The sequence below is a fragment of the Rhinopithecus bieti genome, unplaced genomic scaffold (genome assembly GCF_001698545.2).
Source record: "Rhinopithecus bieti isolate Rb0 unplaced genomic scaffold, ASM169854v2 scaffold_50364, whole genome shotgun sequence".
In the NCBI taxonomy this organism is placed as follows: domain Eukaryota; kingdom Metazoa; phylum Chordata; class Mammalia; order Primates; family Cercopithecidae; genus Rhinopithecus; species Rhinopithecus bieti.
The window spans coordinates 846,485-861,454 of NW_016820096.1; the positions used below are offsets into that span (position 1 = coordinate 846,485).

At 35.1% G+C, this 14,970-nt stretch overlaps 1 protein-coding gene across 1 annotated transcript in view; it reads left to right on the top strand.

Moving 5' to 3' along the window:
* Window positions 1–14,970, top strand: part of MNAT1 (MNAT1 component of CDK activating kinase) — a 182,416-nt gene that overhangs the window by 86,295 nt on the left and 81,151 nt on the right. Inside the window, exon 6 of the mRNA XM_017859423.1 lies at window positions 1,647–1,772. Coding sequence (XP_017714912.1) covers window positions 1,647–1,772 — 126 coding nt within the window. The remainder of the gene's footprint in view (window positions 1–1,646; window positions 1,773–14,970) is intronic.

Genomic DNA, 14,970 nt, shown 5'->3' on the forward strand with positions numbered 1-14,970 from the left:
TGGAAGAGCACTTGAATTGATTTCGAGTATAAATTGAAAAGCAATACTTTTAACTTTTTAGCTAAGGAAATTTATTTTTCTTTTGTTAGTTTCTACATGTGAAAAGATAGAATAGCTTTTAAAAGATTTTTTTTGGTCACAGCCCATTAAAAATGTTCTTTAATTTTATATTTTATTATAAAATTCTTAATGTAAATCTAGAATAGCTGCAAGGAATCTTAGCAATACAGTTACTCATGCATTACTAATACTTTGTGTAGAATATAAAAGGTATTCTAGTATATTCTCCTCATACTATATTTCATCACTTTTCCTTCATTATTGTTAAAGCCAGGTCTTAATGATTTTGCCCCTTAATAAGGTTATATCTTATAAATAAATAAAATTTATGTTCTTCCATTTACTATTAAAAGTTTTAATCTTTGTAACACTGCTCTTGCAAAACACTTCTATCATAAAATCTTGGTGTGCAACTTTATTCTAAGACAATTCTATTGAATTAAGTTGCTTGAGTTATTTCTATACTGTAACCTTAAACCAATTCCTTTAAGTATATTAATTAACCACATTTGTGCCTAAAAAATTGTTAAGCTGCTAGATTTGGAAAGAAAATTAAAATCTGTATGTTTACTTTATGCTGTGAAATGTTAATAATAGTTTCTTCAGGATCAAATTCTGTGTAGTCACTATTTTAACATCTATAGCCTCTTTGAACAATATGCTTTAGCACATAATCCTGGTATAGGAGATAAAAATGTGTTTGTACCTTCATCTTTGTTTATAGATACAGAAAATTCTCAGTCTCTTTCTGTGTGTGTGTGTGTTTGTATGTGTGTGTAGGAAAGAGAGAGAGAGAGATCTTTTCCTCCTGGAACCTCCTTCTGCATATGTTTTTGGGTTCTTATTTAACTGAAAACTCAGAAAGGAAAATGTCTGGATATCATTTAGTTTAGACCTTAGTTCCACAGCACTTTAAAGATGTAAGAGGACTTCTTGTTAAACAGAATAAATAACAGTCTATGTATAAAAATTAGTAATTTGCTTATGGTATTAAAATGTGTCAGTGTGCTTAGAATTAATATGAGATATTAAAATGTTTAACTGTCATTTTGTTACTTAAGTTAAAAAACATACACTTAAATTTTAAAATTAAGTTAGAAAAGGAGAAAATAAATATGCTTTTGGTTGTACTTACAATAGTTTCATTGTGCAAAATAGAACAAGGATCATTTCCAAATGGTCTCAGGTGAAATCTAATGGGAAACAATTTCAAACTGGTCTAAATTTACTGGTAAAAAGAATGCGTCTTAGATAAACATCTGATCTAAGTTATAGTACTTTGTACTACGCTTTCTGTGATTAGCTTATTTTTTTCGTTTTAATAAATGTGGTTGGTTTGCTAGTTGAAATAGGAACTTTTAATGTGGATTTTATAAAAATACTTGTTTGCAGGGTATTTTGATTTACGAGTCTACAACAGCCTTTTCTTATTATGGAATGTTAATATTTTTTGTAAAGTGTCCTCGGTAATGTGAATATTTAGTTTGACATGAAATGCTTATGGAAAGGACATAATTTAAAATAAAAGTCTTGTTGTTTTAGTTTTCCCTTTTACATTTCTTATTGAACTTGAACTATTCTTACAGGAGAGTTCTGATCTCCCTGTTGCTCTGCTTTTGGCTCAGCATAAAGATAGATCTACCCAATTAGAAATGCAACTTGAGAAACCAAAACCTGTAAAACCAGTGACGTTTTCCACAGGCATCAAAATGGTAAGCCTTATTTTAATTGCTTGTTTGAAAGATATTTTTTCAAGGATTATGCTTTATAATTTTACACCATTTCTATAGTAAACCGAAATGTTCAGATGTTTAAGAACAGTGTCTGATCTAGTTTTAGATGTCTGGAAATATGGATGGGCGCAGTATGAGGAAAGTGAAACAAATAATTTTCAAAGTATACAACACAAGTATTTTGTATGTGAATTGAGTTTGTATGACTTTCTTACTCTACTTGCATTTTAAGCTTGTAGCGTAGAAAACATTTATAAATATTGTTTGGAGAGTAGTTACCATCTGCAGATATGAAATGGGAAAGCAAACGTATCAATTAATGTTTTCTTCTAAACAGTTTTCTTCACATATATATTTTTTAAAAATCTGAAAGCCATTTTTTAGTTTCTAGACTGATGAATAGATTAATTTGGGTTTAAAAAAATTTATTTTATATTGTATTGTTATATTTTGTTTATTTTAGCATTCAAGGGAAAGATTTTATAAGCCAATGATGTTTTTGTATACTTTGACAGGTTTTTTTTGTGTTTGTTTAGAAAATATATACTTTGGCATATTAATTTTAACATGTGTTTAACATTTAGATGTTTGAGATGTAGCCACTCTAAATATGTAACATTCAAATTCATAATTATCTTTTAAAATAGTCTCAGTAGAGTAGTATAAAATATATGGTTAGAAAAGATAAATGCTTGAGGTGATGGATGTCTCAATTACTCTTTTTATTATTGCGTATATGTACACAGGTATTAAAATAAAAGTATCACAAAATATGTACAGCTACTCTATATGAATTAAAAACTGGTTTTAAAAAAGTTGTGGCAGCACTACAAAGTCATGGTTATGGATTTGGACTTTGAATCCAAACAGATCTGAGTTCAACTCTCAACAACCCATGTAGCCAGCTGCTTGACATGAGCAAATTACTTTGCCTTTCTAATAAGCCTTTTTTTTCCATCTATAAAATGGTGATGATAATACCGATCTCATAAATTTGTTGGGAAATAATGTGAACAAAGTGCACAGTATAGTACTTGGCTTATAGTAAGTAAGCTCTCAATAATTGAGGCTAGTTTTTATTGATAATAACGAGTTGATAACACAGATGGCTATACTAATTTATTCCTTAAATCTTTACATATTTTTTATATACATAAAATTCATTTTTATACATAGTTTTAAAATTCAAGATGATGGAGGTTGCAGAATTTTTGTTTGGCTTTTATCATTGTATGCCTGCATTTCAAAGTCAGTGTTAATGACATGCAATATTGAAGTGGTGGGAGTTTACTGGTTTTACTGAGTTTACTGAGTAAACTCAGTTATTTTCAGGAATGAAGTCCTGTATTCAGATGACACAATGTAGCTACAAACTTCAGGAATGTATCCCCTATTGTAAATTGAGCATGATGAGTATGCAAGAATGAATGCCTCAAAACATTACCAAAGTATATTTTAAATTAGAGATAATGCTCTAATTTTAAGAGGCAAAGGACTGTTTCTTTCCGTTGACCCCAATGGATAAAGTCATATTTACTCTAATTTCATTGTTGCTTCCACTTTAGCAAATGTGTAGCAGCTGCTCCTGTTTTCTAGTTCTCTTCCTTTTATAGTATATGTAATATAATATTAAAATAAGATCTGGCTTACAGTCTAAGTAGAAGATACAGGAACTCATCTTAAGTCTTTTGCAACTTTTTTTTTCCAGTTGCTAACTATAGAACTTGAAAATCTAGATACTTTGGTACTAAGTTGGCTCTACTTTTAAAATTTATCTTGAATTTACCCACTTCTCTCCCCCTCTATCATCCTGGGATAGTTGCCATCATTTCTTTACTGTACTATTGCAGTAACATTCCACCTGGTCTCTCTGTTCATCTGTGTACCCCATAATCTAGTCTATAAGCCTTTGGGTGGTTTCCTAATAAATGAATGATGGTAAATAAACAATATTAAAAAAATTAGCTCATCACTTCCTTGCTTACTATCTTCCTATGTCTTCCCAGTACACTTAGAATAAAATTCAGAACGCTATCTACTTTCTCACCTCTGAGAAAGGGACATTTGTACTAAGAAGTCAATGGTAAAACAGAGTTAGCCATGCAAAAATACAGGTGGAGAAAAGAGCAGTAAAGAAGGCCTAAGGTAAGAAACAGCATTTTCTAGAAACAGACAAAAGATACTGTTAAGAGAATACTTTCCCGCCGGGCGCGGTGGCTCAAGCCTGTAATCCCAGCACTTTGGGAGGCCGAGACGGGCGGATCACGAGGTCAGGAGATCGAGACCATCCTGGCTAACACGGTGAAACCCCATCTCTACCAAAAAAAAAAATACAAAAAGCTATCCGGGCGAGGTGGCGGGCGTCTGTAGTCCCAGCTACTCGGGAGGCTGAGGCAGGAGAATGGCGTCAACCTGGGAGGCGGAGCTTGCAGTGAGCTGAGATCCGGCCACTGCACTCCAGCCCGGGTGACAGAGCGAGACTCCGTCTCAAAAAAAAAAAAAGAGAATACTTTCCCTACTCTGCCTTGCTCCTTATGCTCAATTCACACTGACCTTTTCACTATTCTATCTAAAGTATCTTTCTCCTGCTCCCGTCCACATTGTGTTATGCTTTTTAAAATTTTAATGTAGAGACAGGGTCTCATTATGTTGCCCAGGCTGGTCTCAAACTCCTGAGCTCAAGTGATCCTCCTGCCTTGGCCTCCAAAAGTGTTAGGATTACAGGCGTGAGCTACCATGCCTGGCCTGTGTTATGGTTTTTAACCCTTTATAACATATATCACTATCAGAAAGTGTCTTATGGGTACACTGTTTAATGTTTATCTTTACCGGTAGAATATAAATTCTGTGTACCTAGAACGAGGTTTGTCTCTAGTACCTATTTAATGAATGTTCACTGTGGACCTTCATTAAATATTTTTGAATGAATGACTGTATCTTACATATTAGGCTCACATTTAATAGAATGAAGATCCTGAAGTACTTTCAAGTTTCTGTGACTTTATGGTGTTTACTCTGTTTGGAATATACTTAACTGCTTATGAAAACTTTACTTATAATTTATGGCATCAATCAAGTGTGATTTTCATGAACCGTCTTTTGTGTGGAATTTAATTACATATTCTGATGCTTCCCCTAACATTTTATATGTACTTTTATTATATATTGTAGCTCCTGCCTTTTATTGCAATTGGCTATTTTCCATGCCAGTCTCATTTTAGATGAGCTTCCTTAAGGACATAATGTGTTCTGTGACCTAACTTTATGTGTTCTTGTAGGGACTAAATATTGTACTGTGTAATTATTCAAACAATTTTTTTGAATAAATTATTCCCATTTTTCTTAACTTCAGAGCATTTTGCTTTGCCATTGGGAGATTCACATTTGGGTAAAGAAGAATTTAATACACTGTACAGCCAAAGTAAAAAAAAAAAAAATTTTTATAGATATATCTAAATTTCCATCACTCTATCACATTTTTACATTCCATTACCAATGAGAATTACGGATTATGTATTCCTTCTCTTCTGTGTTCTTGTCTTTTAATTTTTACCTGTAGTACATTTTGAAATTTATATAACCTGGGTAGACCTCTTAGGTAGTCAAGTGCTTTTCTTTGGCCTAAAGAGAGGCAGCATCAGATCTACATCCTTTTTTCAACTAGAGAGAATAGTTGCTGGTAGTCTTTCTGTGTTTCATAATGTTCTATTTATTTAAAAACGAAATGAATTGGAATGGCCAGATGTAAAAGTTTTTGGAGAGCACTGATTAATAAATCTGCTAACCTGAACATGATATGAACAAAATACTCTGCAATTTATTTCCTTGAGGAGATTAGGAAATATATCCATTGTGGCAAAGTTGCTTCAGCAGCATACTTTTAAAATTATGTATTTATTTTGAATTTATTTTTAGAGACAGGATCTTGTTCTGTCACTTCAAGCTGGAGTGCAGTGGTGAAATCCTAGCTCACTCTAGCCTACTTCTTGCCTCAAGCCATCCTCCTATTGCAGCCTTCCAAGTAACCGGGTTTATAGGCTCACACCACCACTCTGGGCTAATTTTTAAGAAAATTTTTCTTTTTTTTTTTTTGTAGAGGAGGCAGGGTCTAGTTATGTTGGCCAGGTTGGTCTTGAACTCCTGGTCTCAAGCAATCTTGGAATGCCTCAGCCTTCCAAAGTGCTAGGATTACAGGTGTGAGCCAGTGTGCTCAGGCAGGAGCATACTTTATTTTTTACTTTTTTTTGAGATGGAGTCTTGCTCTGTTGACCAGGCTAGAGTGCAGTGACACAATCTGGACTCGCTGCAATTTCTGCCCCCTGGGCTCAAGCGATTCTCCTACCTCATCCTCCCTAGTAGCTGGGACTACAGGTGGGTGCCACCACACCAGGCTATGTTTTGTAATTTTGGTAGCAGTGGGGTTTCATCATGTTGCTCAGGCTGGTCTTGAACTCCTGAGCTTAAGCCACCTGCCTGCCTTGGCCTCCCAAAGTGCTGGGATTACACTGTGCCTGGCTGAGGAGCACACTTTTAATGATGAAAGAAGTTTCAATCTCAGCTCACCTTGGAGCAAATTTAGCAAACCTCCCTCTACTCTGCCTTTTAAAGTACTGGATGAACAGGTGGGTCTTACACCCTGGCTTTAAGGTCAGCAACCTTGAAGACTGACAAAGGGTTCAAATTCTAAAACTGAAAACTCACTACTTCGAGTACTCTCCCTTTAGCTATCCCTGAATTCTGTGAGAGCTTGTTAGCAGCAGTGCTCTCTGTTTATCTGATTACTTTTGAGTGGGGATTGAGGAGGGGGAATGTGTTACACAGATTTTCTTTTTGCCTGAAGAGGTATCTTACCCTGAGTTTGTTTTTAATAATGTTTAACGTTCTGCAGCAAGGCATATAGATTTGGAGAGGAAAAAAAATTTCTATCTTTACGTTGCCTTTATGTTCTTCTGAACATCTTTCTTTGAGTGGTATTTAAGACTTCTTTTTTTTTTTTTTTTGAGACGGAGTCTCGCTCTGTCGCCCAAGCTGGAGTGCAGTGGCCAGATCTCAGCTCACTGCAAGCTCCGCCTCCCGGGTTCACGCCATTCTCCTGCCTCAGCCTCCCGAGTAGCTGGGACTACAGGCGCCCGCCACCTCGCCCGGATAGCTTTTTGTATTTTTTTTTTTTTAGTAGAAACGGGGTTTCACCGTCTTAGCCAAGATGGATGGTCTCGAATTCTCCGATTGTTGATCCGCCGGTCTCAGCTCCCAAAGTGCTGGGATTACAGGCTTTGAGCACTCGCGCACCGACTTCTATTACCTTTAATTTTCTGTAATTCCAGCTACTTGGGAGGCTGAGGCAGGAGAATCGCTTGAACCAGGGTGGCAGAGGTTGCAGTGAGCTGACATTGTGCCACTACACTCCAGCCTGCGCAACAAAGTGAGACTCCGTCTCAAAAAAACAAAAACAAAAGGCTGGGGGCGGTGGCTCATGCCTGTAATCCCAGCACTTTGGGAGGACGAGGCGGGTGGATCACGAGGTCAGGAGTTGAAGACCAGCGTGGCCAAGATGGTGAAACCCCGTCTGTACTAAAAATACAAAAACTAGCTAGGCACAGTGGCAGGAACCTGTAATTCCAGCTACTTGGGAGGCTGAGGCAGAAGAATCGCTTGAACCAGGGTGGCAGAGGTTACAGTAAGCTGAGATCAAGCCATTGCACTCCAGCCTGGGCGACAGAGTGAGACTCCGTCTCAAGAAAAAAAAAGAAATCAATCACCATTCTTTTGAGATTGTGATAAATATAAAAATGCCAAGCTTTGATTTGTAAATATATGAATATTTTTCTTTCCTTTTATGTATCCATTTTTCTCCCCAACTGCCCAACCAGCTACTTTTTTTGAATTTTAAAATTGCCTACCTTGTTTGTCATATGTGTGCTAGCTGTTAGGTTATAAACATCTTGAGGGCAGAGGCTTCATATTTGAACATTGTTTTATATGATCATGGCTATGTAGGTACTTAAATAATATCAGATATTCATGATCAGTTTCAAACTTTCAAATGTCGGAAGTATTAACATATCTTAAAATAATGTAAAGAAAAATACTACTTAATAAGGAACTACCAAAGTGTAAAGTATAGAAGAAAGAAAATGGGCATAATGGGATTAAATTCCAGCTTTACTGTTATTAGATATGCTTCCATGGGTAAGATATTACTTTACTCTTCTGACTTTGTTTTCTCATTTGGGAAGTTGAGAAATGCTAACTTCGTATGATTGTTCAGAATATTGAAATCTGTACATGAAATGCTAAAACTGGTGCCCAATGTATGCTAGCCATGTGGTAAATAGTAATAATTGGCAACCATAACGTTACCATTAATGTTTGTTATTTTTTGTAGTTAGATATATAAATGAATTATTTTATAATGCCCTTGAACCAAATGCTGAATATTGTTTTAAGTATTCTGTCACATACTTAAGTTATATTACTCTCAATGTGTGTTAAAGTATTGGATCACTTACCCCCACCCCACTGGATCAATTCCAGATGGATAATAGAAAAGTAAAACAATAAAAACATCCTTAAGAGAGTGGAAAAAAAACTAGCCACAAAGTGACAAAAGTTATTTACAACATATGTAATTAATAAAAGGCTTAGATCCAGAAGGTATAAATAACTCATATATGTGATCTAGAGTCTTCAACAGGCATTTCTAAAAATAGGATAACCAATCCTCAGCCTCATTAGTGACTGGTGAAAGAATATGCAGATTAAAATCACAACACGGCACTAAATACCCACTAGAATGGCTAAACTGGAAATAAAAATCACAGTTGGTTCAAGGGAAAGGTAAAATTTAGAATAGCATAGTATTTACGTGAAGTTATTAGTGTCAATTGTTTATTGAATGTGGAGACTGACACAGAATACAGATGAAAGTCTAAATGTTTATGAAGTTAAGTATTATTTATTCTTTTTAGAAAAACCAATCCTGAAATGAAGGATGAAAAGTAACATTAAGCACCTATATCCCAGGGTTTGATTTTGTTGAATGCCTGCTATAAGCCAGCATGGTCTGGCTGCTGGATATGCAGGAATACAAACATTACTTAAGAATTTGTGACCTATGATACTTCTTTTTTATAATAGGTATTAATTTCTGTTTTTATATCTTCATAAAATAGATGGTATTCCTGTTTTTACAAATGTGAAAACTGAGTCTTTGAGAGGTTAGATCACATTTAAAAGATGACACTGAAACTCATTTTCTTTCTATTACATCTCATATTTAATTAATGAAAATATTAATAAACTTATACATTCTGATTCAGGTATCCCCTGAGAGCTAAGATTTGAGCTCTTGTTTCTAATAGTGGGCTGATTGTATGGGCTAAGTAATTTAAGGGACAGGAGTCAGCATAATAACTTTCTTTTCCTGATCTGTTCTACTTAAAGAAAGTCAAACATAAAATGAAGTCGGATGTGCTCAACTTGGAGAGGAACCAAGGAAAGATGTATAAATATGATTAAGGTTTCTGGAAATAGATCCTTTGAGATGTGACAGAAAAGACTGAATTTATTTGTTTAATAATCTTGAGAAAGTTGGAGGGTTCAAAATGGGCATAAAATAATGACTAAGAAATGAGGATTTAATTATTGCATATTCACATAGGTAGAGTTCAGTCAGTCAGTGAACACATTTTGAATAGGAATATTATGAAGGTTGTGCTGGATTTATTATTTGAAGTATATTTTATAGGAATTAAACTCTCGGGGTGGAGGAACGTCAGGCATAGGGTCTTAGGGAAATTGTGTTATTTGTGACTTCAGTATTTAAGAAAGTTCTACTTACCACTATTTTATGCATGAATAAGATAAATTTCTTCTTCTTTTTTTTTTTTTGAGACGGAGTCTCGCTCTGTCACCCAGGCTGGAGTGCAGTGGCACGATCTTGGCTCACTGCAACCTCCGCCTCCTGGGTTCAAATGATTCTTCTGCCTCAGCCTCCTGGTTAGCTGGAACTACAGGTGCGTGCCACTATGCCCGGCTAATCTTTTTGTATTTTCAGTAGAAATGGGGTTTCACCATACTGGCCAGCCTGGTCTTGAATTCCTGACCTCGTGATCCGCCTGCCTTGGCCTCCGAAAGTGCTGGGATTATAGGCATGAGCCACAGCACCCGGCCAGAAACTTCATTTTATATATAATTGTGCCCTCTGTGTGGTGATGGCTTTTGAACTCTTAAAGTAAGAGTTACAACTTTGTTTCTTGGTCAGGTGTTAGTTATTTTGATCTATTTGGTTCAAATCCTATGGATATAATTATGCAGCCTTCTGTTTCTTTATCATTTTACAAATAATTCTAATTATTTTTACATAGCTTATGGTTATGGTTACTATTCTTCATTACATCATTCTTAGTTGAACCAGTGAACAGACCTCAAAGTTTTTTTTTTTCCCCCGATTCATTACTAGATAATTTGTGTCAATAAATACCCATGCGAGTAAATCTTAGTCTTTTGGAAACAAGTGAAGGCACATAAATTAGGAATGAGATTCTACGGCTCTGGTGCTTCTTCATTCTATTTTGTTTGTATGCAAACTGGAAATAAACTGAGTCACAAAGATAACCTATGGATGTCAAAAGATAATGTAAGAATTGTTTTTAAGTACTTTTGATAGCCTGTGGTTGGTTTGGGGAGTAGTATGGAGAAACATACCATGCATTAACAAAGGGGAAAACTTTTTAAGTATTTTAACCCTGATGTTTGAAGAGTTTAAAAAAATATTATCTATGGGTGAGCCAGAAGGGAGCAGAGTACTCATTTGTGATATAAATCGCCTTTCCTGAGTGCAACAAATAGGATTTAGCTGTTCGCTTTCAAGCATTGCATTTTCCTCTGAACTCATTGGAAGATCTAACCTTGATAAAATATGTGAGTTATGGAAAATTAATACCCATTCATATCTGAAAAAGAAAATAAAAATTACATTGAGCAGTCAGTTATGTCCTATAAAACCATAAGTTTGTGCCAAACAGCTTAGGTACTTTACCATTTTGCCAAAAAACAGAAAACCAAACTTGACCAAGTGTTATTAATTTGTTCTATCTTTAATATATAATTTGCACTTATGTGGTAAATCAAAGTGTAACAACTAAAGAAGTCATGTGCCCTTTCTCAAGTCTTGTGATATACACGTAGTATTAATTTGAATCTATAAATGTATTTTGAAATGTAAATCAAATTAATAATCTTATCAGATCTTTTGGCATATAATTAACTAGGTGAGTATCAGGTGATTATTTTCTCTTAGCTTTTAAATGTCTCCAGTTATGTTATTTCACTGAAGTTACAGTATATTCTAATTTTCACATGGATATCCCTGAAGAGTTACATGTAAGTAAATAGAAATTTGGTTAATTCCATTCTATTTTAAAGAAAATGGAGGTTCTTAAAACTTAAGATAATCCTTGGTGAGTACTTTAATGTGACCTAAATAAAATTTTTATGAAATGAATAGCTTCATGATTAAAATTGTAAATTTGAATTTTGTTATTTCAGAATTGTTTAAAACAGGTCGTCCTTATAATATTATTAGAGGTTTGAATTGTGGCTTCTCTACTATGTATACTAATTGTTTGGCCTTGGGCAAATCACTTTACCTCTTTAAGCCTTAATTACTCAACTCTTGAAAAAGAGATTATGCCTACATTATAGAGTTCCTGAGTATTTTGTAAAGTAATTTTATAAAACTCTCAGGATGCCTGGCTCATTGTAAAGATACTAAGTATAAATAGGTATAGATACAAATAAAAACTATAATAGACCAGTAAATTGTGATTGAAGGTGGGGTTTGTGACTTATAATTGTTAATTTTGTACCATGTATTTTTTACTAGTTATTTTATCTATAGACTCCTATATAGTAGCGAAAAAACAACAAATTTTCCCCTGCTACACATAGTCAGCACAGAACACTTGGTCTCCAAAATGTGTGTTTTGTTTTTATGGTTGTTATTTTGTTTCTTTTATTTTCTTTCCTGTACCACACCAAGCAGTTCTGCAGCAGACACCAACAGGATTTCCTACAGTTTAACCCAATTCTGACACTAACTGGAATTAGTGCAAACCCCACCGGGTAAGATCCCAGTACCACACGACTGCTCCCAACTTCAGACATCAGTCGAAAGCTCTAGGTGGTAACCTGTGCTGTTGACTAACTGGCTATAAATTGAAGTTTCCCGTGATCCCTTCCTGTGGTTCAGTTATTTGCTAGAGTGGCTCACGGAACTCTGGGAAACACTTATGTCTATTGGTTTATTATAAAGAATGTTACAAAGGATACAGATGGACAGTTAGATGGAAAAGATGCATAGGGCAAGGTATGTGGGAAGGTACATGCATCTTCCATGCCCTTTCAGGGTGGGCTACCATCTTAGCACCTGTATGTGTTCAGCAACCTGGAGGTTCATTGAATCCTGTCCTTTTGGATTTTTATGGAGGCTTCTTTCCTATAGCCAGGATTGATAAATCACTGGCCACTGGTGATCAACACAACCTCCTGCCCCTCACCTCTTCCCAGAGGTAATTGCAAAGTTGGTTCCCTTTGCAATAAGTCCCCATCCTGAGGCTATCCAGGACCGCCCCCCAGCCATCTCATTAGCATACAAAAAGACACCATTTTGGAGACTACAAAGGTTTTAGGAGATGAGTACCAGGAAATGGGATGAACACCATTTGTATTTCTTATCATAAATCACAATATTACAAGTTCCAAATGCCTTTATAACTCTTTCTTATATATTTCCATATTTCTAGGTAACAATTCAGTTGTTCTATGGATATATAAGTGAAAAAACAAATATTTAGTGTCAATAGTTGGGAAAATTCACAAATAATGAATTATATGCTATGAATTTTATGTAATATTCTTTCCTTTACTATGGTAAAGGAAAAATTGGTAATGGTCAAACTATTGGCTTCAGAATTTATGACAGTGGTTGAATTTATTCCAGAAAATTTGTCTCATGATCCTTCTAGACTTGAGAATGGGCAGAAATAATGAGTTTGGATTTTCAGTTATATCAGTTACTTTGTAATGAGGACAAGGTAAAAGCAGTATTCTATGAATGGTGGGAAGCTTTGACTCTTTTAGTCCCACTGAGGATAACATTACAGATGCTTACAAATGCAGAAATATTCTTAGCCTAGGATGTAGAAATAATGTTTTTCTGCTTAATTTATGAAACAAATATTTTCCTGCAAAGTATTCTACATACTGTATAATGCATTGCTTAATGTAATGAGGCAGATTTTCAGCTTTATAGATAATTATATTGGGTGCCAATCTGTTTATCAGTAGGGTTTTATCAAGTTCCTATAACATTTGCAAAGCAATGTTTGCTGTTGGTGTTGCGGATATAGTAATTTTACAAGAATTAGAATTAGGAAAAAAGAGGGAAGATGTGTTTCAATCAGTCTCTGAACATTAACTCACTTAATCTTGAAAACTATCCTGTAGGGTTGATAGTGGTATTCTCATTTATGAGGAATGGAATATGGAAGACTTAAATTAAACCTAGAGAAAAGTAGAGTTTCAGAAAAATGGAAAGGACAAAGACATTTCACATTTAAAAATGAGTATGTGGGAGAATTGTTAGCAAAAGAATGGAAGGTGTGAATTTAGCCAAGTTTATTCCATAGTTTTCAGCCAGGAATTTTCTTTTGATGAACTTGCACACTAATTTCAAAATACACATTCATTCTTTGGTTCCTAGAAGATTATATGAAGTTCAGATACATAGATTCACTTTGATGTGTTAGAGCTTTTTACTAGTTAGTAATCTGTTGAATAAGTTAAGGGACACTAAAATTTAGTATTTGTAAATGTTGAAATAAGTTTTCTTTTTTTGGTGATTGCTTAGATTTCTTATAAGGCTCCATCTGCAAATGCTCATGACCAGATATTTCCTGCAATAATTGTTAATGTAATACTTTAATTTTTCAGCTAAGCAGACTTAGTTTTCCTTTGGAATTTTATCAATGCACCATCAGTATTGCCTTGAGTTAACTGTGGTTTTTGTGTTACTATTATGTAGGAAATAATAATTAGGTTTTTCTTTGGTTGATCATTTTGTTATATAATTCCTATACAATTTTTATTGCTATTTTGGTCCTCACTTCTCCTCCTTCTCCTTCTTCCTTCTTCCTTCTTCTTCATCATCATCACACATTGTTTATGTATCAGAATACAATTTGCCACAACTTCAGGGGCTGTGGTTAAGTTTGAAAACCAAGGATTACATTCAGTTATTTTTGCATACTCTCTAACTTTCTTAAACATACTCAACTGATGGATGATATAATACATTGCCATTCTGACAGTGCCCTGCCTCCTGTTAACATTTTTCTACACTAGAAGCTCTTCCCATTTTTGCTGAGAGAGCATCTGGCATCTTCTACCAGCCTCCATTCCTAATGGTGGATAGAGTTAAGAATGTATTGCTGCTTTCTTTTGTTACTTTTTGTTTTTTTCCAATACTTTTAATTTCTGGGTTGCATGTGCACGTGGAGGTTTGTTACATAGGTATACACGTGCCACGCTGGTTTGCTGCATCCATCAACTCATCATCTACATTAAGTATTTCTTCTAATATATCACTCCCCTAGCTTCCCACCCCCCAGCAGGCTCTGGTGTGTGATGTTCCCTCCCTGTGTCCATGTGTTTTCATTGTTCAACTCCCACTTATGAGTGAAAACATGTGCTGTTTAGTTTTCTGTTCCTGTGTTGCCATTGCTTTTGGTGTTTTAGACATGAAGTCCTTGCCCATGCCTGTGTCCTGAATGGTATTACCTAGGTTTTCTTCTAGAGTTTTTATGGTTTTAGGTCTAACATTTAACTCTCTAATCCATCTTGAATTAATTTTTGTATAAGGAGTAAGGAAAAGATCCAGTTTCAGCTTTCTACTTATGGCTAGCCAATTTTCCCAGCACCATTTATTAAATAGGGAATCCTTTCCCCATTTCTTGTTTTTGTCAGGTTTGTCAAAGATCAGATGGCTGTTGATGTGTAGTATTATTTCTGAGGGCTCTATTCTGTTCCATTGGTCTATATCTCTGTTTTGGTACCAGTACCATGCTGTTTTGGTTACTGTAGCCTTGTAGTATAGTTTGAAGTCAGGTAGCGTGAC